The sequence below is a fragment of the Aythya fuligula genome, chromosome 2 (assembly GCF_009819795.1).
Source record: "Aythya fuligula isolate bAytFul2 chromosome 2, bAytFul2.pri, whole genome shotgun sequence".
NCBI lineage: Eukaryota > Metazoa > Chordata > Aves > Anseriformes > Anatidae > Aythya > Aythya fuligula.
This window is the reverse complement of record NC_045560.1, coordinates 5,376,329-5,395,029: the sequence shown is the minus strand read 5'-3', so window position 1 is coordinate 5,395,029 and position 18,701 is coordinate 5,376,329. Positions and strand designations below refer to the sequence as shown.

The window sequence follows — 18,701 nt, the reverse complement described above, 5'->3', positions numbered from 1 at the left end:
GACTTATTACCTTGCCATCCGTCCTGCTTAAATCAAATGCAGGTCTTCGTACTTCCCATCGTATGATCCACGTCCCCTGATGTGCAGCGTGCAAGCCTTCTCTCCCAGCATCCCAGTAATGGTCACGACTGCTTCGTACTCAATGGCCTTCCTAAAGTGCAGAGGGAAAAGATGACATTTCAGTTATAGCTGGACCTATCCCCATGGTTTTGAATGATATTAGTTACTTTGTGGAAGAAAAAGGAGAGACCTGGCTTCAGTTTCATACATATGGGGGGTGGTTAAAGCAATGCTGCAGTCTCTGCCTCAGCTAAAGACACTGCATTATTAATTTCATTGTTGAAAGAAGACCCTGAGTGCCTTCCTATCTGTGAAAGTCAATTTGAGTTTAAATAAATAAAACCAAGCTCTAAGGAATTAGCATCACTTGGGAACAAACATCTGCCTGCACCGCGTTGCTGTGACAGCTCCTCCCCTCTGACAGGTTTGAAACAAGTTTGTCAATGCCAATAAGTCAAGGGATAATTGACCGAGTCCACATTGTAAATGAACATCAAAGGGCTTACAGCAAGTGGAGTTTTAGCACTTGTGCTAAGTGGAAGCCTTACAGCGTAATTTGCCTAAGGCTGGTGCTACCCAACGCCCTTGGGCTCCTCCAGCTGAAGCACCTCTCTCAGAGATTGCCCTTGTAAAGGCCTGCAAGAGTCTTGTCTGACAGGCAGCTCTTATTTCTCCTAGTACAAAATCCTGCAGGAAGACCACTGATTTAGGGAGGTGAGTCACTAAAATCACCTCCCGTATCATCACTTCCTACTGCCATGCTGGTGCTGAGCTCGGCAGTGCTGGGAATTCCCTGGCAGGCTGATTACTGTGGTACCTGTTGTCAGGCAAAAGGAAGCGCTTCAGGCAGATTCAAAGGGCTCTGCTGAAAGATTTAAGGAGTTGAGAGTGGCCCAAGTTCGTCTCTGGTGCAAGGCACTGCTCAGAGCGAGGCCTAACAGGCCCCATCCTGCTGAGACTGCAGGAGCTCCAGGCGTGGAGAGCTCACGGCCTGGCCCAGGGGACCCAAAGTTCCAGCAATAGCTGTCACCTGTAGGTTGCTTCTTGAAACTTCCCTCTCGGCAGTGTTCAGAGTTCACTGAAATCCCCGGGATAGGCTCATCCTAAACTTTCTGCCAAGATGTTAAAATTTCCAAGTAATGAGTGAAGCTTAAAAAAAAAAACAAACCTACTTGTCTTCTCTGGGAGGTGTGAAGGAATATCATGGGGCCTTTCCTCTGGCCATCTCAGCAAAAAAAACATCATTTGTAACAAAAGCTGTTTTCCTTCAGGATTTGCATCTCATTAATTACAGCAAAGAAATGAAAGGTTTTGGGTCAGTGCCTCTGCTACTCAGAAGTAATCCTCAGCCTTGACAAAAGGTTATGGTAAGCTGGCCATAAACGTAATTAGAACAATATCAGCTGTTTATAGGACAAAGACAATTATTTGCATCTGATCTCTTGTGCTCTTTGCTGTTGTCTGCCTGCAGCTCACGCTATCTTTGTTGTACAGAAAACCTTTGGACTAGAGACAACAAAAATGCATCGATTTTTTTTCCACCAAACATCAACACGACTCAGTCTAAACATTGCACCAAGCTAAGCAGGAGTAAAACAAATTGTCTCAGTGCATTCGAGTAACATTCTGCACTATTTGCTTCCTCAGGAGATATTCTGAGGTAAAGGAATTCAAAAACTTAACTTTTAGAGCACAAACTATAATGAAGTGCACTGCAAAAGACACTGCTCTTTCAGGCATGACAGATTCTTACTGGAATTTTGAAATACTCCATACACATTTCTCTCTTTGTCCTAATAAAGTGCTAGATGCATAAAGGAGCTAACTGTTGAATCGGCTTCTGCACTGACTTGACAGAGCCTGAGATTTACTCTGTTGAGGACCCTAAAGAAAGGGATTTTATCCAGTCATACGCAGGCAGTGTGCCATGCCAACTGTTTTAACGGTGTGATTTGAAGTAGGTAAACTGAAGGCTGAAATTCAGGGTGAGAATTGTAAAAGAAATCCCGTATGTGGCAGCAGTGGAGGGAAAGAGATTGGAAGCACAAGACTGACAGGTGTCAAAGGCGTGATAACACAGGAACAGAGCAGAACTCTGCTTTCAGTGACTACTCACAATTTGAGTCTGGGCTCAACAGGGACTAACAGCAAGATTTCAGTTGTGTTAACCATACCTGGCAGTAAAGGTGATCTGCAAAACATCTTTGGTAGGTTGGTCCCCTTCACGTGCCTCCAAAATGCCATTAGGAGGGGAGACAGAAAATACTTCCAGGTCATTATTATGCTTTTCTTGTTCATCTGCAGCAAAGAGGGCAAATATCAAACAAAGCAGTATGAGACCTTCTGTATCAGTTTGTACAGCATATAGCTCTCAAAACAATGCACCTCCTTTCGTGCCAACTAATAAATCATATTTTGCACTGTCACAAGCTTTCTGTGCATGTGGCCAGTTTCTATTTTCATCCTTTAATCAAGGGGAGTGATCAATGTCCTTGTGTCAGAATAATGAGACCCTTATCTACTTCCCTTTGAAGTCCATCTGTTGTTGATCTCATTAGGCACAAGCTCAAACAGCCCTCGTGAGGAGGTGCTGCTGCTTGTTGCCTCCTGGGATTGTATTATAAACGAGCAAAGCATGTCCACCAGCAGTGAGGGTTGTGGTTTCATCCTTTGGTTAAATCTGGAGTAAAGGCTGAAACCAGCAGAGATACACTGATGTAAATGAAAACAAAAACCAACAGCCACCACAACCCCACATATGTGGGAACAGAAGCAGACCTGGTATGTTTGGACTAAACATCATTATATGAGTGAATGCACGCAGTCTTAACAAAACCAAAACAACCAAAAAAAAATGAACAGTGAAACTACAGAGCAAGGAAACCCAGTTGCAAAACCCAAATACCCAGCAAAGCAGTCCAGTAGCTTCTGCAGCCACCCCTGTTAGACAGGAAGACATGTTCAGTCTTGGTCTGTGCAACAAAGCAGGTCTTGAAATCCACCATGTCGCAAGACAGCTCCAGAACTGGGACAGTAAGGTGTGCAGTCACTGGGACCAGCTACAAAAGAGAGGAAAGGAAAAACAAGAAAACACTTTTTTTTTTTTGTATTGTTTTGTATCTGCTGCAGCTGGATCATTCTTACCTCAGGCACTGAATCAAGAGTACTTGTTTTGTGTTCTTTCTGTAACAGTCAGTTCCCCATTCTACAGCTTTGAATGAATGAAGTTGTTGCTTGTTTCATTGCTTTGAGACAGGTTTTCATCTTTGTGGTCTTAATGCAGTAACACAGAGTGAACATTCTGATTTGTTATTACGATTTTCTGTGGAGATGCAGACATTACAACATCTTGTTGTCCCCGAGGACTTTATATGGCCCACTGTGAGTCATTCAATTGGTGCAGATTGCCCAAGATTATTATTAAGTTGACTACATCTTAGATACGGTGCTCGGATCTTACAGATCAGCCCTCAGAAATACCTGGTGTGAAGACAATGCAGCGTACTGGAACTGCTGAAGATTTGGGTGGGGGTTATAGCTTTCCATCTGGAAGAGATCAGTCTTTAAATGTGTGTGGGCCACGACCACACCACATGAGCTGGGCAGGCTTAGGAGATTTTCAAGAAGCGCTTGGGTACTGCAGGAGGCAGCGCTTGGTGACTCAGTTGCTGGCATGTTGATTGAGCCTGTCCTGCTTCCTGCAGTGTCTCAGGACACAGAGTCATACTGTGACTGGGCATGCTGCCCTTTGATTGAGACATATCACCCAGGCCTTCCTGCTGTGCAAACAGTGCTCTTGCAGGAAAACGGGGTACGAACACTAGGCTGCTGACCCAGAACCTCTTTGCCAACTGGAGAGTCACCTGCAGGCTCAACAGACTGCAATCTCCTTTTGCTAATCTCTGGCCACTCGCTTTGACTGTATGCTACAGGTTTACTCCAGAGGTGGCTGTATTTCACAGCTCAGTGAACCCCAAGACATGTTCATTCTGAATCAAAGATGCTGATAGCCCAGTGCTGCCATCCTCCTCTTACCTGGGTGCTGTGGTTACTGTATTCGATGACCAGATTTTGACTGAACTTCAGCTTTCTCTCCCCGTTCTCAAACTGGAGCACTTGGAATCCAGGAAGCATCTGGGTATCTGGCAAATGTTGATAGGTAAGCAACTCCAGAGTTGTGTGGAATGACACTTTCACCTGTGGAAGAGGAATTCAGATGACTGTCACATAAGATGGCACTGTGTGCAGGAAATCCAAAGTAAACACTGCTCAAAGGCCCGAGTGCACATTTTCCCACTGGAACCCAAAAGTGTTGTGCCAGCAACCAAATTCCCACTGGAATAAAGTGCTTTAATGGACATTAAGGAAAAAGCACAGCTATTTCCTATAAATCCAGTACACAGAGCTGGAGTGTAAAGGTGAACAGCTAATTGCTGAACCACAGGAGAGAAACATTCTCTAGCAAGACAAAAGCGCTCAGTTCCTGAGGTTACAAATACCATATTCCCAAAGATGTCTTAAAAATGTAAGTCTTTCTTCTGGCACATGTGCAATTAAGACCTGTGTGCCTCTAAGTCAAAATGAACACTGAAAAATGAGAAGCACACTTCAAAATGCAGCCGAGGGTTATTCATTTTTGCACCCTAGGTAATTCTTGAATCCAAGACTTTGCTTCCTTTAATGTCACTGTGTACACCCCAAACTAACCAATTTATTCTCTCTGAACTGCCTGCATCTAATTTAAGGAAATGAGGGAATGTAGGTTTTGCAAGTCTTTTAATTAGTCCAGCATGTATTTGGCTATTGATTTAGGTCAGGTCCAGAAATGACACAGGGCTTTCTGCAAGAGTTTGTAATAGGTCAGAGTTGATGAGAAAAGCACAGCAGAGCCGCTGTGGAAAAATACTTTGTACCTGCAATATAGCAGGCAAAATTGCAGTTATTAGCATTTGCTAATACACCACTAGTTCCCCTGACATCGGGAAATTTCTATATTGGTTGTGTTTTTCTTGTGGTTCATCTGGGCCATGCTAACATACCAATTACTGAACTATCTATTTTGGCAGAGGATTATTTTTTTTGAGCCTACCAGCATGTTTTGCTGGGGATAAAGTACAAGTTGCGGTTGCTGTTCTGTTTCTTCCTTCTTGCTGTGGGATGTTTTGGTGCTCTTCTGGAGATCTGTGCTGGCCAGGCTGAAGGGCGTAGACAGAAGGAGCCTGAAGTACAGAGGAACCTTAGTGCAATTGATGAGTTTCAAACTCTGAGTCATTACTGAATCTGTCAAAACCTGGTAGAAAAATTATTCAAAACTGGTTAGTTTAAACTCCCTTGAGAGCTTCGTGCTAGTCTGGTCTTTCAACAGCACCAGGGATCTGAAGGACTCTATCCCAAAGAAGCCCATTATTTTTCACTTGTGTTTTTCAAAATTTCTTGAGTAAAATCCCCAAATAATGTAATAAGGTTAGAGTCTTTGAATGTCAAAGGTCACAGAAACAGACTATGTTGTTCTAAGTGACTCATTCTGCTATCAGACCTTTATGTATTGAAAAGAAGTACTTATTTTTCTACTTAAGAAATCCTCTACAAATAAAATAATAATAGAGGAAGATGTATAAACTAGGCTTTGTCTGAGCCCAGCTATGCTTATTCCTGGCTAATAAGTACTTGTAGTCCTTTTAGTTTACATATAACTACGTGCAACATTGAAAATGGCAACAGGACACTGGTAAAGATATATTTTAAAAACCATTGTATGCAGCAGTGAATTTTCACAGTAGCTCAGTCCAACAGAATACATCTGTGTGTGAAGTACTTACTCCTAACAGAGGTTGATCCGGTATGAGATCACTTGCCACAGAGTAAAACATCATTTCTCCATCGTGATCCATGTCTACTTTTAACCTGCGTGTAAAGAATCAGAGCTGGTCAGAGCCCTTCCCTCCAGGCTGATTTATTCTGTGAGTGTGTGAGGTGTCAGTGTGTGAGGTGTCAGTGTGAAGGTACTTACAGAGCATGCCTTACGGAGGCTCTCAGGTCTATTCGTAACAGTGGGGCATCGTAGCCGTGTTTGCGGAGCACCTTGTCAGGCACTGTCTTTGCAAGCTGACAACAAAACCCAAACAGAATTTCTGGATAAATGACAGCACTAAAACCTAAAGCCCTGCTTTTAGCTTGAGAGGCTGGTAGCTAAAAGGGGATTCTTCTTGGCAACGTATTGCCTGTTTGTAAGATGTGATGGCAACGTGCAAGGAATGGCAGAAGTTGAGCAGTATTTGGACTCTCATGACTGTGTTTAATACACACACAGACAGTGCTTCCTACAGGAGTAAGGAACATTAGGGATGTTTTTACTAAATATTCTGTTATTCATTCATTCTACCTTGCACCTTTGCAATGATTCAGCTCAGAGAATCTCAGAGCAAATCATAAAGCACTGCTCAAGCCTCACATCAGCCCACGAGCTGCACTTGCAGTTTTTGAAGAGGAAGCTTCCCAGAGGAGAGAGGTGCTGTCCGAGAGCTCACAGGAAAGTTGGTGCAGAGCCAGGAACAGAACTCAGAGTCCTGAGTCTCAGCTGCATTGTTAGCTCTTGTTATCAATAAAACCTGATGTTGTGATAGCAATTCAAATCCTGGGCTATTGCCTGGGGTCTACTGCTCCAGACGACGTAACAAGATGTTGACATTCCCACCCCAGAAAGCTTCCAAGCTAAAAGGTAAATGCAGCTAATGAAATTAAGGAAGGATGTTTGGGGTTGCAGGAAGAGGACTGTTTGCACAGACTGGCCAAGTACACAGCAGCCTGCACGTGAAATTACAGGAATGGAAACGATTATTTCCTAGTCGTCTTTAGCCCTGCTGGGATATCAGTTTACCTTGTCGTCTAGGCTCATGAATCCCAGCGCAAACCCTTCACAGTGCACTTCAGTGACGGTCTCCGGGAGGACATGCGGGGTGAAGGAGATGCAAACGGAGATGCTGCCACCTCCTGGAACCACCTGCAATCGAGAGACGCCTGCTGAGCCGTGCAGGCAGCTGCCGGGGATTGCACAAGCAACCTCAGCGCTCAGCTGCTAAAACCGAGTTACACAAGGAGCCTGAAATCCCCTGGAAATGGGCTAAGCTCAGGGCACGCACTGAAATGACAACATGCGGCAACAAAACTGGTTTGATTATTTCAGCTGCAAATATCAGTCTGGCCATTTTATCAACAGTTTAAGCACAGCCACAGAACAGCTCCCCTGAGCACACATACATCCCTGTCTGGTTTTAGAAATAATACCCAATTCTACCCAGTTCTTCCCACTCTTCCTCCAAGGCTAACTCAGCTGTTACTCCTACAACTGACAGTATTCAGAGACATAAAAAACCTTTTGCAAAGAGGTACAAGTGTGAATTATGAGTGTTTTACAATTCAGTTTACTCTTGGCCATTTTTTACTTTACTAACAGCAGGGAATGTACTAACCAGCTACAGGGGATTTCCTGTGATGTACAGGTTAAAGAGGTTCTGCATGATTAAACTGTGTTATTGCTGCAAAAACACTTTTGCTTGCAATTTCTCCTGCAGAACCAGCCCAGGTCTAGCCAAGTTTGTGAGCTCGGGCCATGTGGTGTGTGCTGCTGTCAGGCTAGTGCTGTGAAAAAGCAGCCTCCCTGAGTTCATGGGATCACAGGGTGAGCTGTTTGGCCCTGCTGGACTTATGTTCAGAAGCAGCAGAGCTAGCTCAGCTCTCCTTGCACCGTGTTCCCCCACTCAGAGCAGTGAGGACATAAGGAAGCTCTGCCTGAGGTCTAGCAGGGCCAGAGCAGGGCTGGAGCTAGAAAGCTCTGCCATGTACTAAAATGCTTCAGGGTCTGGTCACGTCGAGTTTATTTGCTCACAGACACGGACTTGAGGCAGGTCTGGGTAGCTGTGCTGCACATCACCTGAGCTACCAGACCTTCTTGGATCAATAATGGAAATATTGAGGACATTTCTGAAAAAAAAAATACCTGAATGGCTCTATAGGCATCAATTACATTCCACGTGGGCCAAGATCTCTGCTAGCTACGCTGAATAGAGACTCTACACAAAGGGGCACTTGTGTTATCTTAGCTATCTCAGTATCAGATCACCTCAGAGCTGACTGTAGGCTTCATTGCTTTCAGAAGCCATTTCCATATATTATTTTATTTTTAATGTATTCTTTAGCTTATTCTAACTTGTAACTGAAACTCTTCAGCAAAAAACTTGCTAATCAGAACTGACACACTGGTGTTTTGGGCAACCCTATCACTCATAGTTAGATGTTTCAAGAGCTTTAGCTTATTTCTAAGGAATTGTGACAAGGTGGCCCCTATTGGTAGCAGGTTTTTTTTTTTTTTTTGACATACAGTGGGTTACAACTGTTTATTCAGAAATGTTGTCTACAGAAAACCCCTTTCCCAGCAGCCTGCTTTCTAATCCTGCCAGTTTTACTTAGCAAATCTGCACTGATTAAATAATGTGCTTCTAGAGCATCAGGCTGGATGCCTCCCACTTCACACCATACACTTCACTGAGGCAAGCCAAGGGAGAAGTTGTTCTCACCCCCCAGGCCTACTGTTTAGTAGTCTCTGCCCCAAATGCAAGCTTCCTTTTCGTTTGTCTCTGCTATCCTACAGAAAACATGCTAAATCTAAGCACAAAGAAATGTACAGCTTACTATCTGTCTTGGAGTGACGGAGTAGGGGTTGTTGGCAGGAACCCCTTCATGAGGCCGTATGAGTACAGAGACAATCTTCTGCGTTGCAGGTCCTTGAGCGATCTCTTTGCTGTCTGTGTCTGAAGACTGCAGGGACACAAGGGTGGGGAATGGTTAAAACGGTTACGCTGCAAAGCAGGAATGCAAGTGAAGTGTACAGGGAACTGTCCGTAAGCATGGCCAGCTCCAGTTTCTTTCTGGCACAAAAGCTGGACACATGGATGTGTCCCGCACATACATTTTTTCATGCATAGGTTTGCTCTCCCCAAACCAAAACCTCTTGAAAAATGTGCATGCTTGGGTCCTGTTCAGCAAAGAGCAGCACTCAGCTGAAACATCCCAGGCCCATTATATAACCCAGCACTCTAGGGAAACAACTTTCCCTTGCTGCACGTGGAACATTGGAGGTGTTTTCAGAACAACTATGCCTTCTGAGCTGAAACAGAGAAAAGGTGCTTTCTGTGAAGCTTATGCTAGATCCTGCATAACACCTTCTCCCTGTTGTTCCCAGTCTTTCACAGCAGTAAGTTGCCATATTATAATAAAACTTTACATATTAGAGTCTGTTATAACATGGTAACATCTAACAGAACCAGTCTGGTTTGGCACTGGGAAAAATGCCTCCAAGACATTAGCTGTGATTTGAACTCTGCACTGTAGATTCTGCTCTCTGACTGCAGCACTTAAAGTAGCCATGAGAAAAGTAGATCCAAATTGATTTGTTTGTCAAAGACTGTTTTAAGAACTGTTTTAAGCTTTCCTAAAGAGAAGGAGAAGATGAAGAGCTTTTTATTTATAGTCTGTTTTGGAAACCGATTACTGATACCTATAGCCACCTACCCATGTATTGCTTTTTTGACTGTGAGAGGAGCTGACATTTAATAATCCAGGCCTTGGTTAAATGCATGCTCTTGTTTTCAACCTTTCACGCCAAGAAACCCATCATGTATCTCAGCAGCAGTATAAAAAACAGACCAACAGCTGACCTCATCGGTGGTTTGCAAGGCTGGATAAACGCTTCCACAGGGAATGGGGGGTTGATCCAATTCTAACGCGATCTCCAACTCCGAGTTGCTACCAGTTGATGCAGTCTCATTTTTATCCATGTCCTTAGGAGGGAAAGGGTCTCCAAAGAACATCAACAGGTCCACCAGCTTTTTATCATCTTCTACTTGGTTGTAAGTTTCCCAGTCCAGGCAGATGTCTGAATTGAAAGGAGAAAGGACAGTTGTTTCTGGTCATTCAGAAGACTCACAGCTTAGTTGGCTCTATGGAACAAGAAGATCAAGTAAAGAATTTGTTGTCTAGCAACTGGATTTGTATTAGAGTACATGTTAAGCTTTGCCATGTTTGCTGTAAACAAACGATATTGATTTAAGAGCATGTGTGCATACCCTTATTACAGCTCTCTAGATCCCAAACTATAATTTCAATAACATCAACATAAAAGATATGTAAACATTAAAATAAACGGTAAGTACTTTGTTTGCTAAGCAAACATTTTTGGTGGCATTCAGGAAAAAAAAAAAAAAAAAAAAAGGTGATTGAGCATTGCTTTGCAGAGCTTAAAATCTCACTTGAGATAAAAAGACTAAACACGGAAGAGCCTGATGCCACAGATGCCACTAAGAAGCAGGTGAGAATTTCACAAAAACAGTATGGAAAATCCTGAATTTGCATCATTTCAATGTGGAATGAAAGCCCAGATGCACTAGGATGGGATGTGCTGTTTCAGAGTAATAACACATTGAGTCAGTAACACATTTTCCTGTCCTCTGTCTGGAGCTCAGATGATTTACTGTTGCAGACAGCAAACTAATACTCATGGCAATAATGCCCTAATAATAAATACTACCATTCAAATAAAGACCAGACAACTTGTACTATTTTTCAGTACTAGCCAAGTTAGAAAACAGCTTAGATATCGTCTGTAAGACTGTCAATGTCTTTACAGAAAACATCCTGATAAGGAAACAAGGCCAGTTAGTTAACATGTTAATGGGTTGTTCTATTTTTATTATTACAGGGAGCACAATGCAAGTGTTGGTGTTTGTTTTACAAAAGTTAGTGTTACCAAAGGGAGTGGGATTGTTGAGCCGCACACTCCGTAGGACAGGACACCCTCCAGAAACGTGAGTGCCAAACCTGAGGGGGGAAACCTGCTGTTAGAACACACAGAGAATAAATAAATGTCCAAAACAATTTTTCGATAAAAATTCATTTAAATTGGAGCATATCTGGCTGCACTGGCAGCCTGTTAAGTTTGGCCAGCAGGTAACACATGGCCAATGCTGCAAAATACAACATTACTTTCTTTAATCAGTCTTTCTTCCAGTCTTAGTTGTGTCTCAGACATTTCAGGGTGAACATGTGAAGTCAGGAAGATTTGTTTGCATATTCTTTTCTAATTATGCTGGCAGAGACAAATGCATTGGTGTTAAAGAAGCAGTTATTGTACTTCTGCAGTCGCTGTGCTGACCTGCTCATTATATCACAGGAAGATGGGAACAGGTACATATGTTGGCTACTGCCCAGTGGTGCTTAATTGTCTGACTTCTCTGAGAGACAGTATTTTGGGCTGTACCTGATGATGGGTTGCTGTGTTTGTGGTCCTGTCATCTGCAGGAAGATTGGACAGCCTTTCACAGTCATTTGCATAGGAATTAATTTAGTTTGTAAGTCTCCCACCTATTAAAAATGATTTTTTGCTATTAGAATCAAGATATAACTCTAGTACCTTGGCTATAAAATTATGTTTTGAAAACCGGTTTGGATTTTCATATGTTTTGACTTGTATCTTTTAAAAGCACCTAATTCATATGCACCTAATTCATAAGCTAAAGTTTTTCTCAGCAGGAGAATACAAAAGCTCATACATTAATCAGCTTCCCTGAGGCCTTTCCATATAATATAATTAATAATTGTATTGGTAGAGCAGAGCAGTGCACTGGCCAGCTACCAAACAGATTTTATTTGTCAAAATTGCTCCAGTTACTTTAAAGACACATGGAAAACTCCCCAGGGACACGTTACCCCAGAACTACACCAAGAACTGCAAGAGCAAGGAATTGTTCCTTACATGTTGTTGGAGGTAATGGTAGCAATAACTACCCTGAACTTTTACAGACATGCTAATTACCTGAAAAAGAATTTTTAACAGAAAGGAATCTGGGAAATATAATTGGTGTCAAATCTGCCAAAGCAATATTTCATTTGAAACCAAGCCCCACCTACCTTACAGACAAGATCATCGCGGTATTCTCCCCACATGTTGTTGTAAGCTGTTATTTCTATGATTAGCTGCTGGAAGGCTTTCAGAGTTCCTGAGGAAGGTTGTACATGGAAAGCTACTCCCTTCCCATGAGACAGCAGCGCTGCTGCAAATGCTGAAGGAGCACAGCAAAGAAGTATTTGATAAGTTTTGAGGAAATGGAACAAAGTCAGCCTTTCAAAGAAAACAGAGGGCTGATCTTTAGCTGGTGTTAATCAGGATAACCTCACTGGCTTCAAAGAAAATGGGATCACTTACATAGCCCATATTTTTACCACTTTACTCCCTTCTGCAGTGGGCCTTAAAAAAAAGGGCAGTTTAAGTGAGTCAGTTCTTGCAGAGATTATTTCATAGTCTCCCTTCGAACAACCTGTTCCAGGCCTCTGAGATATGCAAGGCAACGATTGGTTACATAAAAACACACCCTCAGTTTGAGGAAAAATAAGCTGGAATTTGTGCTAACTGGTTATCTTTCTATTAGCAGCAGCTGCCTGTTTACCTCTGTATGCTGTTCAACACAAAGAATGTGAATTACAAAGAGCAGAGCCCTTCCACGTTCTGAGTCACTTAGTCTTCTAAATCAATACGCTTGCATGGAATCTGTCAGAACAGCTTTTTTTCTAATCTTAAGGGCTAATTCAACAGCTGAAAAGCTTTGTCTTTTTAACAAATACCAAACACTATGGCAAGCTACCAATATATCCAAGTTTTATTTTGGATACAGAAGACGCATCCACACTTTATAGCATTTTGATCCCACTTCCCCCCCCCCCCTCGGTCCCCTGTGGCTCCAAGTATTATTGTTTTCAGTGCAAGGCATCAGAAATGATGGATGTGCTGTGGGGCAGTTTTCTACAGCGGGGAGATAAATAAAAGGGTTTGAGGGAGAAAGGCCTGCTGCAATGGTATCGGAAGACAGCACAGAAAGGAAATGGCCAAAGGTTATACATCTTGTCCATACTGGGAATTAACTATAAGTAGAATCACCCATCTTTGTTTAAGACCGTTGGTTTCTTTTTAAAAAAGAATAAAAAAAATGACCTAATGCTTATGCAATGCAGAGTTTCAGCCTCAAGAATGAAGTGAGGAACCAAGCTGTTTAACAGTGTAGACTTAGCCAAACATTCCAAGGAAAAAAAAAAAAAACAAAACTATGTGCCTGACTGGCAGATTTAATGCTGAATGTGGTAGTCAGCTGGTTTTTGCCTTCTCTCCACTGAGTGGGATAACAATTATTTCTCATACCTGACTGTGCTCTTTTGGCTGCATGTTTTGTGACGGGCCCTCTCCTTTTCACCAGGTGGCCTGAAGAGCTTGAAAAAAAAATATAAAAAAAAACACATGACAATTCTGTGAAATGAGCTTGTCTCTGCTAAAATAACAGCTCCAGCTGACTAATCATTTAGTGGCCATTATTACTTAAAGAAGGACTGCCTGCAAAGTATCTTTTGGAAGTAACATCCTTAAGTGAGAATTAACTTAAAAGAGTTGTAAGGCTGTGTACAACCCAGCACAACAGAGCCTTGGCAGGTACAAACCAACTTACATCCATTGGCAACAATAGTGTTTTGCCATTTATGCCAGCTAAAACTTCTGTCCTGGCACTGCAAGCGATCTGTTCCTGCAGGAAATATCATCAGCACTTTTCATTACCAGAGTCAGAGAGCTTTAAAAAAAATAATAATCAACCAACACTGGAGAATAGCAGAAAGTACATCTTGTGACACAGGAAACAGCTCTGTGTCTTGATTTCATTTTTAATCCAGATCTCTATTAGTATTTGAGTTATTATACAGAAAGGTTAAGACTTACAGGCAGATTTCTTCTGGAGTAGGTGAGTAGCCAGTAAAATACTCAGCTTCTAGTTTGAATGGTGCACTGATTGCGGTGTGATTGGTAAGAATCAGCTGACGTTTTACTATGTCTTTGAATGTAACTTCAGATCCAAAGTCTAGGAGAAGATCACAGGGGCTTTGTAATATTTGTCTTCCATCACTGTCAGAAAAAAAAAGTAAGTATTAAAACATCAGTCCTATTTTCTTATGCCACAGACAATTTCAGGAGATTTAAGATATGCATGAGGAAACGGATAAAGACAACCACATTCAAAAAGAGAACAATTATGCTACATATATTAAAAAAAAAGTATATCAGATATACCAAGTTATAGAGAACTCTGGCAGCGCAGTAAGAAATCTTAATGGTCCAAACTACTGGATATTGGGTTTAGTTCTGTAAGAGCTGAATTTGCACATTTTTGGCACTGCAGAAGATAGCTCACAAACATGTTATGGACTACAGAGGCCCCACGCTTCAGTTAGCAGGCAGAAAGGGAATTTTCATGCTCTCTCCACACAGAAGTGTCGTGACACCTGGCAGGTGACAAGTGCCAGGAGCACATGTGAGAACAGACATAACACAACCATGAGTTTCACTATATGCAGTTAACTTCACACCAGTTTATTATTCACAAATTAATTAATTCAGAGTTGTTAATTCAGTTTGTTTCAGCTAAACAATGGTGGGAGTGGAATAGTGCTCTAAGAGCTCAAAATCTCTTCTCTTGGGTTTACAAGGATGCTGAATTTGGGTATGGTGCAAACCCAGTACCTTTTCTTCACTCCGCCCCCTTCAGTGAATAGTCCCAGCACATTTTACTGTCCTTGCTGTCTACATAAAGCAGGAGGAAGAATAAAGCTTATATAAATAACTTTTTTTTTTTTTTCTCTCCTCTATTGTTCTTTTGCTCTGGAAAGAAGTAATTTATGTGGTGTTAATTTGGAAGCCCAAGATACACAGAGATCTTCAGTCTTATAGGGTGGTACTGTAAAATTCTGCACTGCACTCGCATGCGGGAACATTTAGTTTGGAAATAAAGTTTGACTGTGTCATTATGATCTGCCTTAAAGTCTGGTACCATGGATGTTTTGTCCAGTTTATGAAATGACAGCACTAAAACCTTGCAAAGAGATATGTAAATTATAGTTCAACATCTTCTATTGTTAAAAGATTATTTTTTTTCCCCAAAAACAGTCTTTGGTATACAGGTGATCTATATTGTATCTGGCTACAACAAAACTGCAAAGGTTTATCAAACATTACTCGTGCCATGACATTCTTTAGATGTTTTTAATACTATCAAACACTTGGGTATAAGTATTCTACAGACAGACAAGGGTTTTGCACCTATTAAAACTGTTCAACAAACACAACTGGAAGATGACTTTAAATGATGCCTTGGTTTACCTAGCAGCTCCACTTTCACAAGGTACTGAGTAGGTGACGTGCAGTCCTTTCACATCTCCAGAAATACTCAGAAAGAGGGGTTCAGTCATGTCTTCTATGCTACAGGAAAGGACAAGGTCTTTCAGCTCACCCTGAAAGGAGAAGAGTCAAATTTGTTTGTGAAACAAAGATCAGAGGAAAGGCAGCTTCATTAAGAAAACTAGTTAGAAAATGTGTATAAACCACACTGGACAAAAATAAAACAAAGCAACAAACAAACACACAGAACAACAGAATCCTGAAATTTTTATTGAATTGATTTGAGTGTACTTCCTGCTAGCATCAGATTTGCTTAGAAGGACATAACAAGGTAAAAAATTTGTGGCTGTTTCATATCTTTGTATTTGTATCTGTCTGTAACGTTAAAACTGCTCCATTAGTGATTTTTGATATGCTTCTTGTGTTTCAAGTTTTGAAGTTTTAAGCATTAATCACTTTCAATCATACTAAAATAATTTTCCAGAAACATGTTTCATTTCCACCTGGGTCTAAAGCAGGACTTGTAGGATGAAATACGTGACCAATACACCAGTACTCTAGCTAATTCAATACAACCATCCTTTTTGGCCTTACCAATACATGAATCAGTGCATCCTGCATAAAATAATAAACTGGGATTCATCTCAAGATCTAGACTTCTAAACATAGCTCTGCAAGTGTGAGACCTGGAGTTCATCTACAAAGGTGATTTCCAAATATGAGTTCTAGATCTCCACTGATTCGGTAAGGGTACTTCTCCATCTAGCTCACTCACAATGCAATCTTTCTTGCAGGTGGCTAAGATGGGATTCAGCTCCCCAGCCATAACCAGAAGTGCCCTTTCAGATGGCCAGTGTGCCCTGCTGAGCTTCCAGCTTTGAATGAAAAAGGCTCAACTCTACTGGAATCCCATGCCACACATACCAAATGCACATGTTTGGTATCACATCTGTGTATCAGAGACATGTTAGGGCAGCTCTAGTGGTCCTGAGCACCTACTTTAAAGCAAGTAACTGTGACTTAGGTCTCCTGTGACTCTAGTGGGAACTAATACACCTCATGAACAGGGAATTTCTTTATTTAGATGCTTTAAATCAGATGTCTGAATGCCCCCCATAAAGTCCATGGCTGAATTCACAAGTTTGTGAACAGTCTACACCCTGCAGGGCTTTTTAATTTTGCAGACTCTCAGTCCCAGCAGTCTCTTTTAATTTGTTTCCAAACACCAAAATGTCGTGAGCCCAGCTGCATTCAGAAAACCAAGTACGTGCTATATATGTCAGTCTGCTATATTTTATTTGGGATAATCATAAGTGTGGATCTGTATGCTCCATGAAAAGAGATAAAGCACTAAGAGTAATTGAATAAGCATTTAAAAAAAGAAATAAAACAAATATAGTTGGGAAACAAACAGGCAGGGTAGAAAATTGCACACCATGTGGACTGCTTTAATGGTTGCCTTCAACCATGGTTACCTCTAAAGCAAAGCAATTTCAGAGACATTGTATGTAAAAAAAGGAACATTATATTTTGTATATAATAATCCTTCCTTTTGCCAGATGGAGGCAAGATGAGAATGCCAGCATTGCTGATTTGATAAAATTTCATCTGTTTTTAAACTTACCGTGATGTTGGTTGTCAGTTCTATGCAGAATTCTTTTTCTTCATTTGGACCTAAGGTGCCACTGGCTGGAGACACAGTGGCAGAGCAGAAAGCTGCCTGACTTCCAACGAGCTGCCAAACAGACAGGACAAACAGTTAACTTTGTTAATTAATTAACTTTGTTTCTTCTGGATTTTCTTTCCAGATCACAGAGGACTATAAAAACAGAGTTATTTTAAGGTTTAGAACACTTTCAGGTAGCAACACAGTTTGCTGAGACAAAGCTTGCTTTACAATTCCCCCATGGCTGTTAAGATTCACCTGTGCTTAGATTAATTTTAAATATCTTCAGGTGCTCATCTGAGGGATCTGGAGTGGGAGCAGAGTTGCTGTAGACCCTTTTACAGTCACAAGCCATTGAGTGTATGGATGTGGTAGGATTCAGTTACCTAAACACAGGTACACAGAACAGCTGCTGGCTGGTGTGACAGGACTTACAAGAGAGTTTCTTGAGTGACACCTGAAGGTCACAAAAAACATTTGGTGGCACCCAAAACGACATTAACATCTATATTCTAGTGACTGACTTCCTGCCCAAATTTCCCCTCACTGAAAAGAGGGTTCAGAAAGCAGCCCACATACTGACATTAAATTTATCTGTCCTAAACTGTGAACTGAATCTCACTCAGAACGTGGAATTTAAGTTTAGACACAATTCAAAAGCAGCATTGTCTCTTTGCTCTGCTGAATTAAACGCAGACCCTAAACTGCCATGACACTTTAACACCCCGGTAGCTTGGATCCTATTTTCCCCTTCCACTCCACCCACCCATTCTCCAATAAATGATTGACAGACAGAAAAACATATTAGCAACAACGGGGAGTTTAATCTTTTCATAAAGTCTGGTCTCAAGCTGAAGTCCTGTTCCTAAGCCAGTAAACAGCAATCATTATTCAAAGGGCACGTCAGAAAAGCTGTTAATTATTGTTTGTATTTTTGATAGAAATTACAGTTTCCATCCGCCCTTTATTCTCCATCCATCAGAAACACACTTACCTTTCCCCACAGGTATTTTGCTGGCAGCCGCGTCTGGTTAAAAAGTTTGCTGGTTGCTTTGACAGGAATTCCAGTATAAATTTCAGTGAGTGCTAGATGGCTAGACATCAGGCACGCTTGGGGGGTCTGAACTTCAACAAAAACAGGAAGATGACTGGAAATAAACACACAGATGGTCTATTGTTATCGCTAATGAAATGTGCTAGACATACAACAGCATGCTGGAAAGAATGATGATTATGTTTATTTAGCAATATTAGTGATTGGATGGCTCTTTGATAGGTTACACAAGCCCATTTCTGAGTTTCTGCTACATATTTTTGTTTTAGGAGAGAAAACTACCTGCAGTGAAAATCACATGTGACTCTCAGGAAAAAATAAAGCAGAATGTGACTTTTTCCCCTTACCTCCCTTCTCCGTTTTCTACCTCCAGTTCTAATATTGTCTGGAGACGCTGGCACAGCAGTGATGTGAACTGAACGGACACACTGCATGAACCCAAAGGAGGTATTTCTCCAGCAGATGGTTGAATGGTAAAGGGAGATACCTGTGAAAGGAAAGAGGACGCAGGAATTTTTTTGATGCCTGCAAAGCAAGTGTAAAACGTTGTACCTGCACACTCCAATTAGGATTTGTGTGTGTCTAGTTTTTCCTCAGACATGTCCTTTTTCTCTGCCTCTGGATTCTCATCCAGTTGGATTTTAGTAAGTGTAATGCTA

The 18,701-nt window shown here is 41.6% G+C and overlaps 1 protein-coding gene across 1 annotated transcript in view; it reads right to left on the bottom strand.

Moving 5' to 3' along the window:
* The window catches only part of DLEC1 (DLEC1 cilia and flagella associated protein), a 36,224-nt gene continuing 17,523 nt past the window's right edge, over positions 1-18,701 (bottom strand). The window contains exons 20-38 of the mRNA XM_032183334.1: positions 18,390-18,529; positions 17,983-18,136; positions 16,947-17,057; positions 15,305-15,435; positions 13,871-14,053; positions 13,304-13,371; positions 12,022-12,173; positions 11,372-11,475; positions 10,862-10,932; positions 9,774-9,991; positions 8,749-8,874; positions 6,938-7,060; positions 6,071-6,165; positions 5,880-5,964; positions 5,150-5,350; positions 4,096-4,257; positions 2,966-3,119; positions 2,235-2,358; positions 1-151 (exon numbers count right to left, since the gene is read on the bottom strand). Of these exons, the coding sequence (XP_032039225.1) occupies positions 28-151; positions 2,235-2,358; positions 2,966-3,119; positions 4,096-4,257; positions 5,150-5,350; positions 5,880-5,964; positions 6,071-6,165; positions 6,938-7,060; positions 8,749-8,874; positions 9,774-9,991; positions 10,862-10,932; positions 11,372-11,475; positions 12,022-12,173; positions 13,304-13,371; positions 13,871-14,053; positions 15,305-15,435; positions 16,947-17,057; positions 17,983-18,136; positions 18,390-18,529 (2,526 nt within the window). The 3' untranslated portion in view covers positions 1-27. The remainder of the gene's footprint in view (positions 152-2,234; positions 2,359-2,965; positions 3,120-4,095; positions 4,258-5,149; positions 5,351-5,879; positions 5,965-6,070; positions 6,166-6,937; positions 7,061-8,748; positions 8,875-9,773; positions 9,992-10,861; positions 10,933-11,371; positions 11,476-12,021; positions 12,174-13,303; positions 13,372-13,870; positions 14,054-15,304; positions 15,436-16,946; positions 17,058-17,982; positions 18,137-18,389; positions 18,530-18,701) is intronic.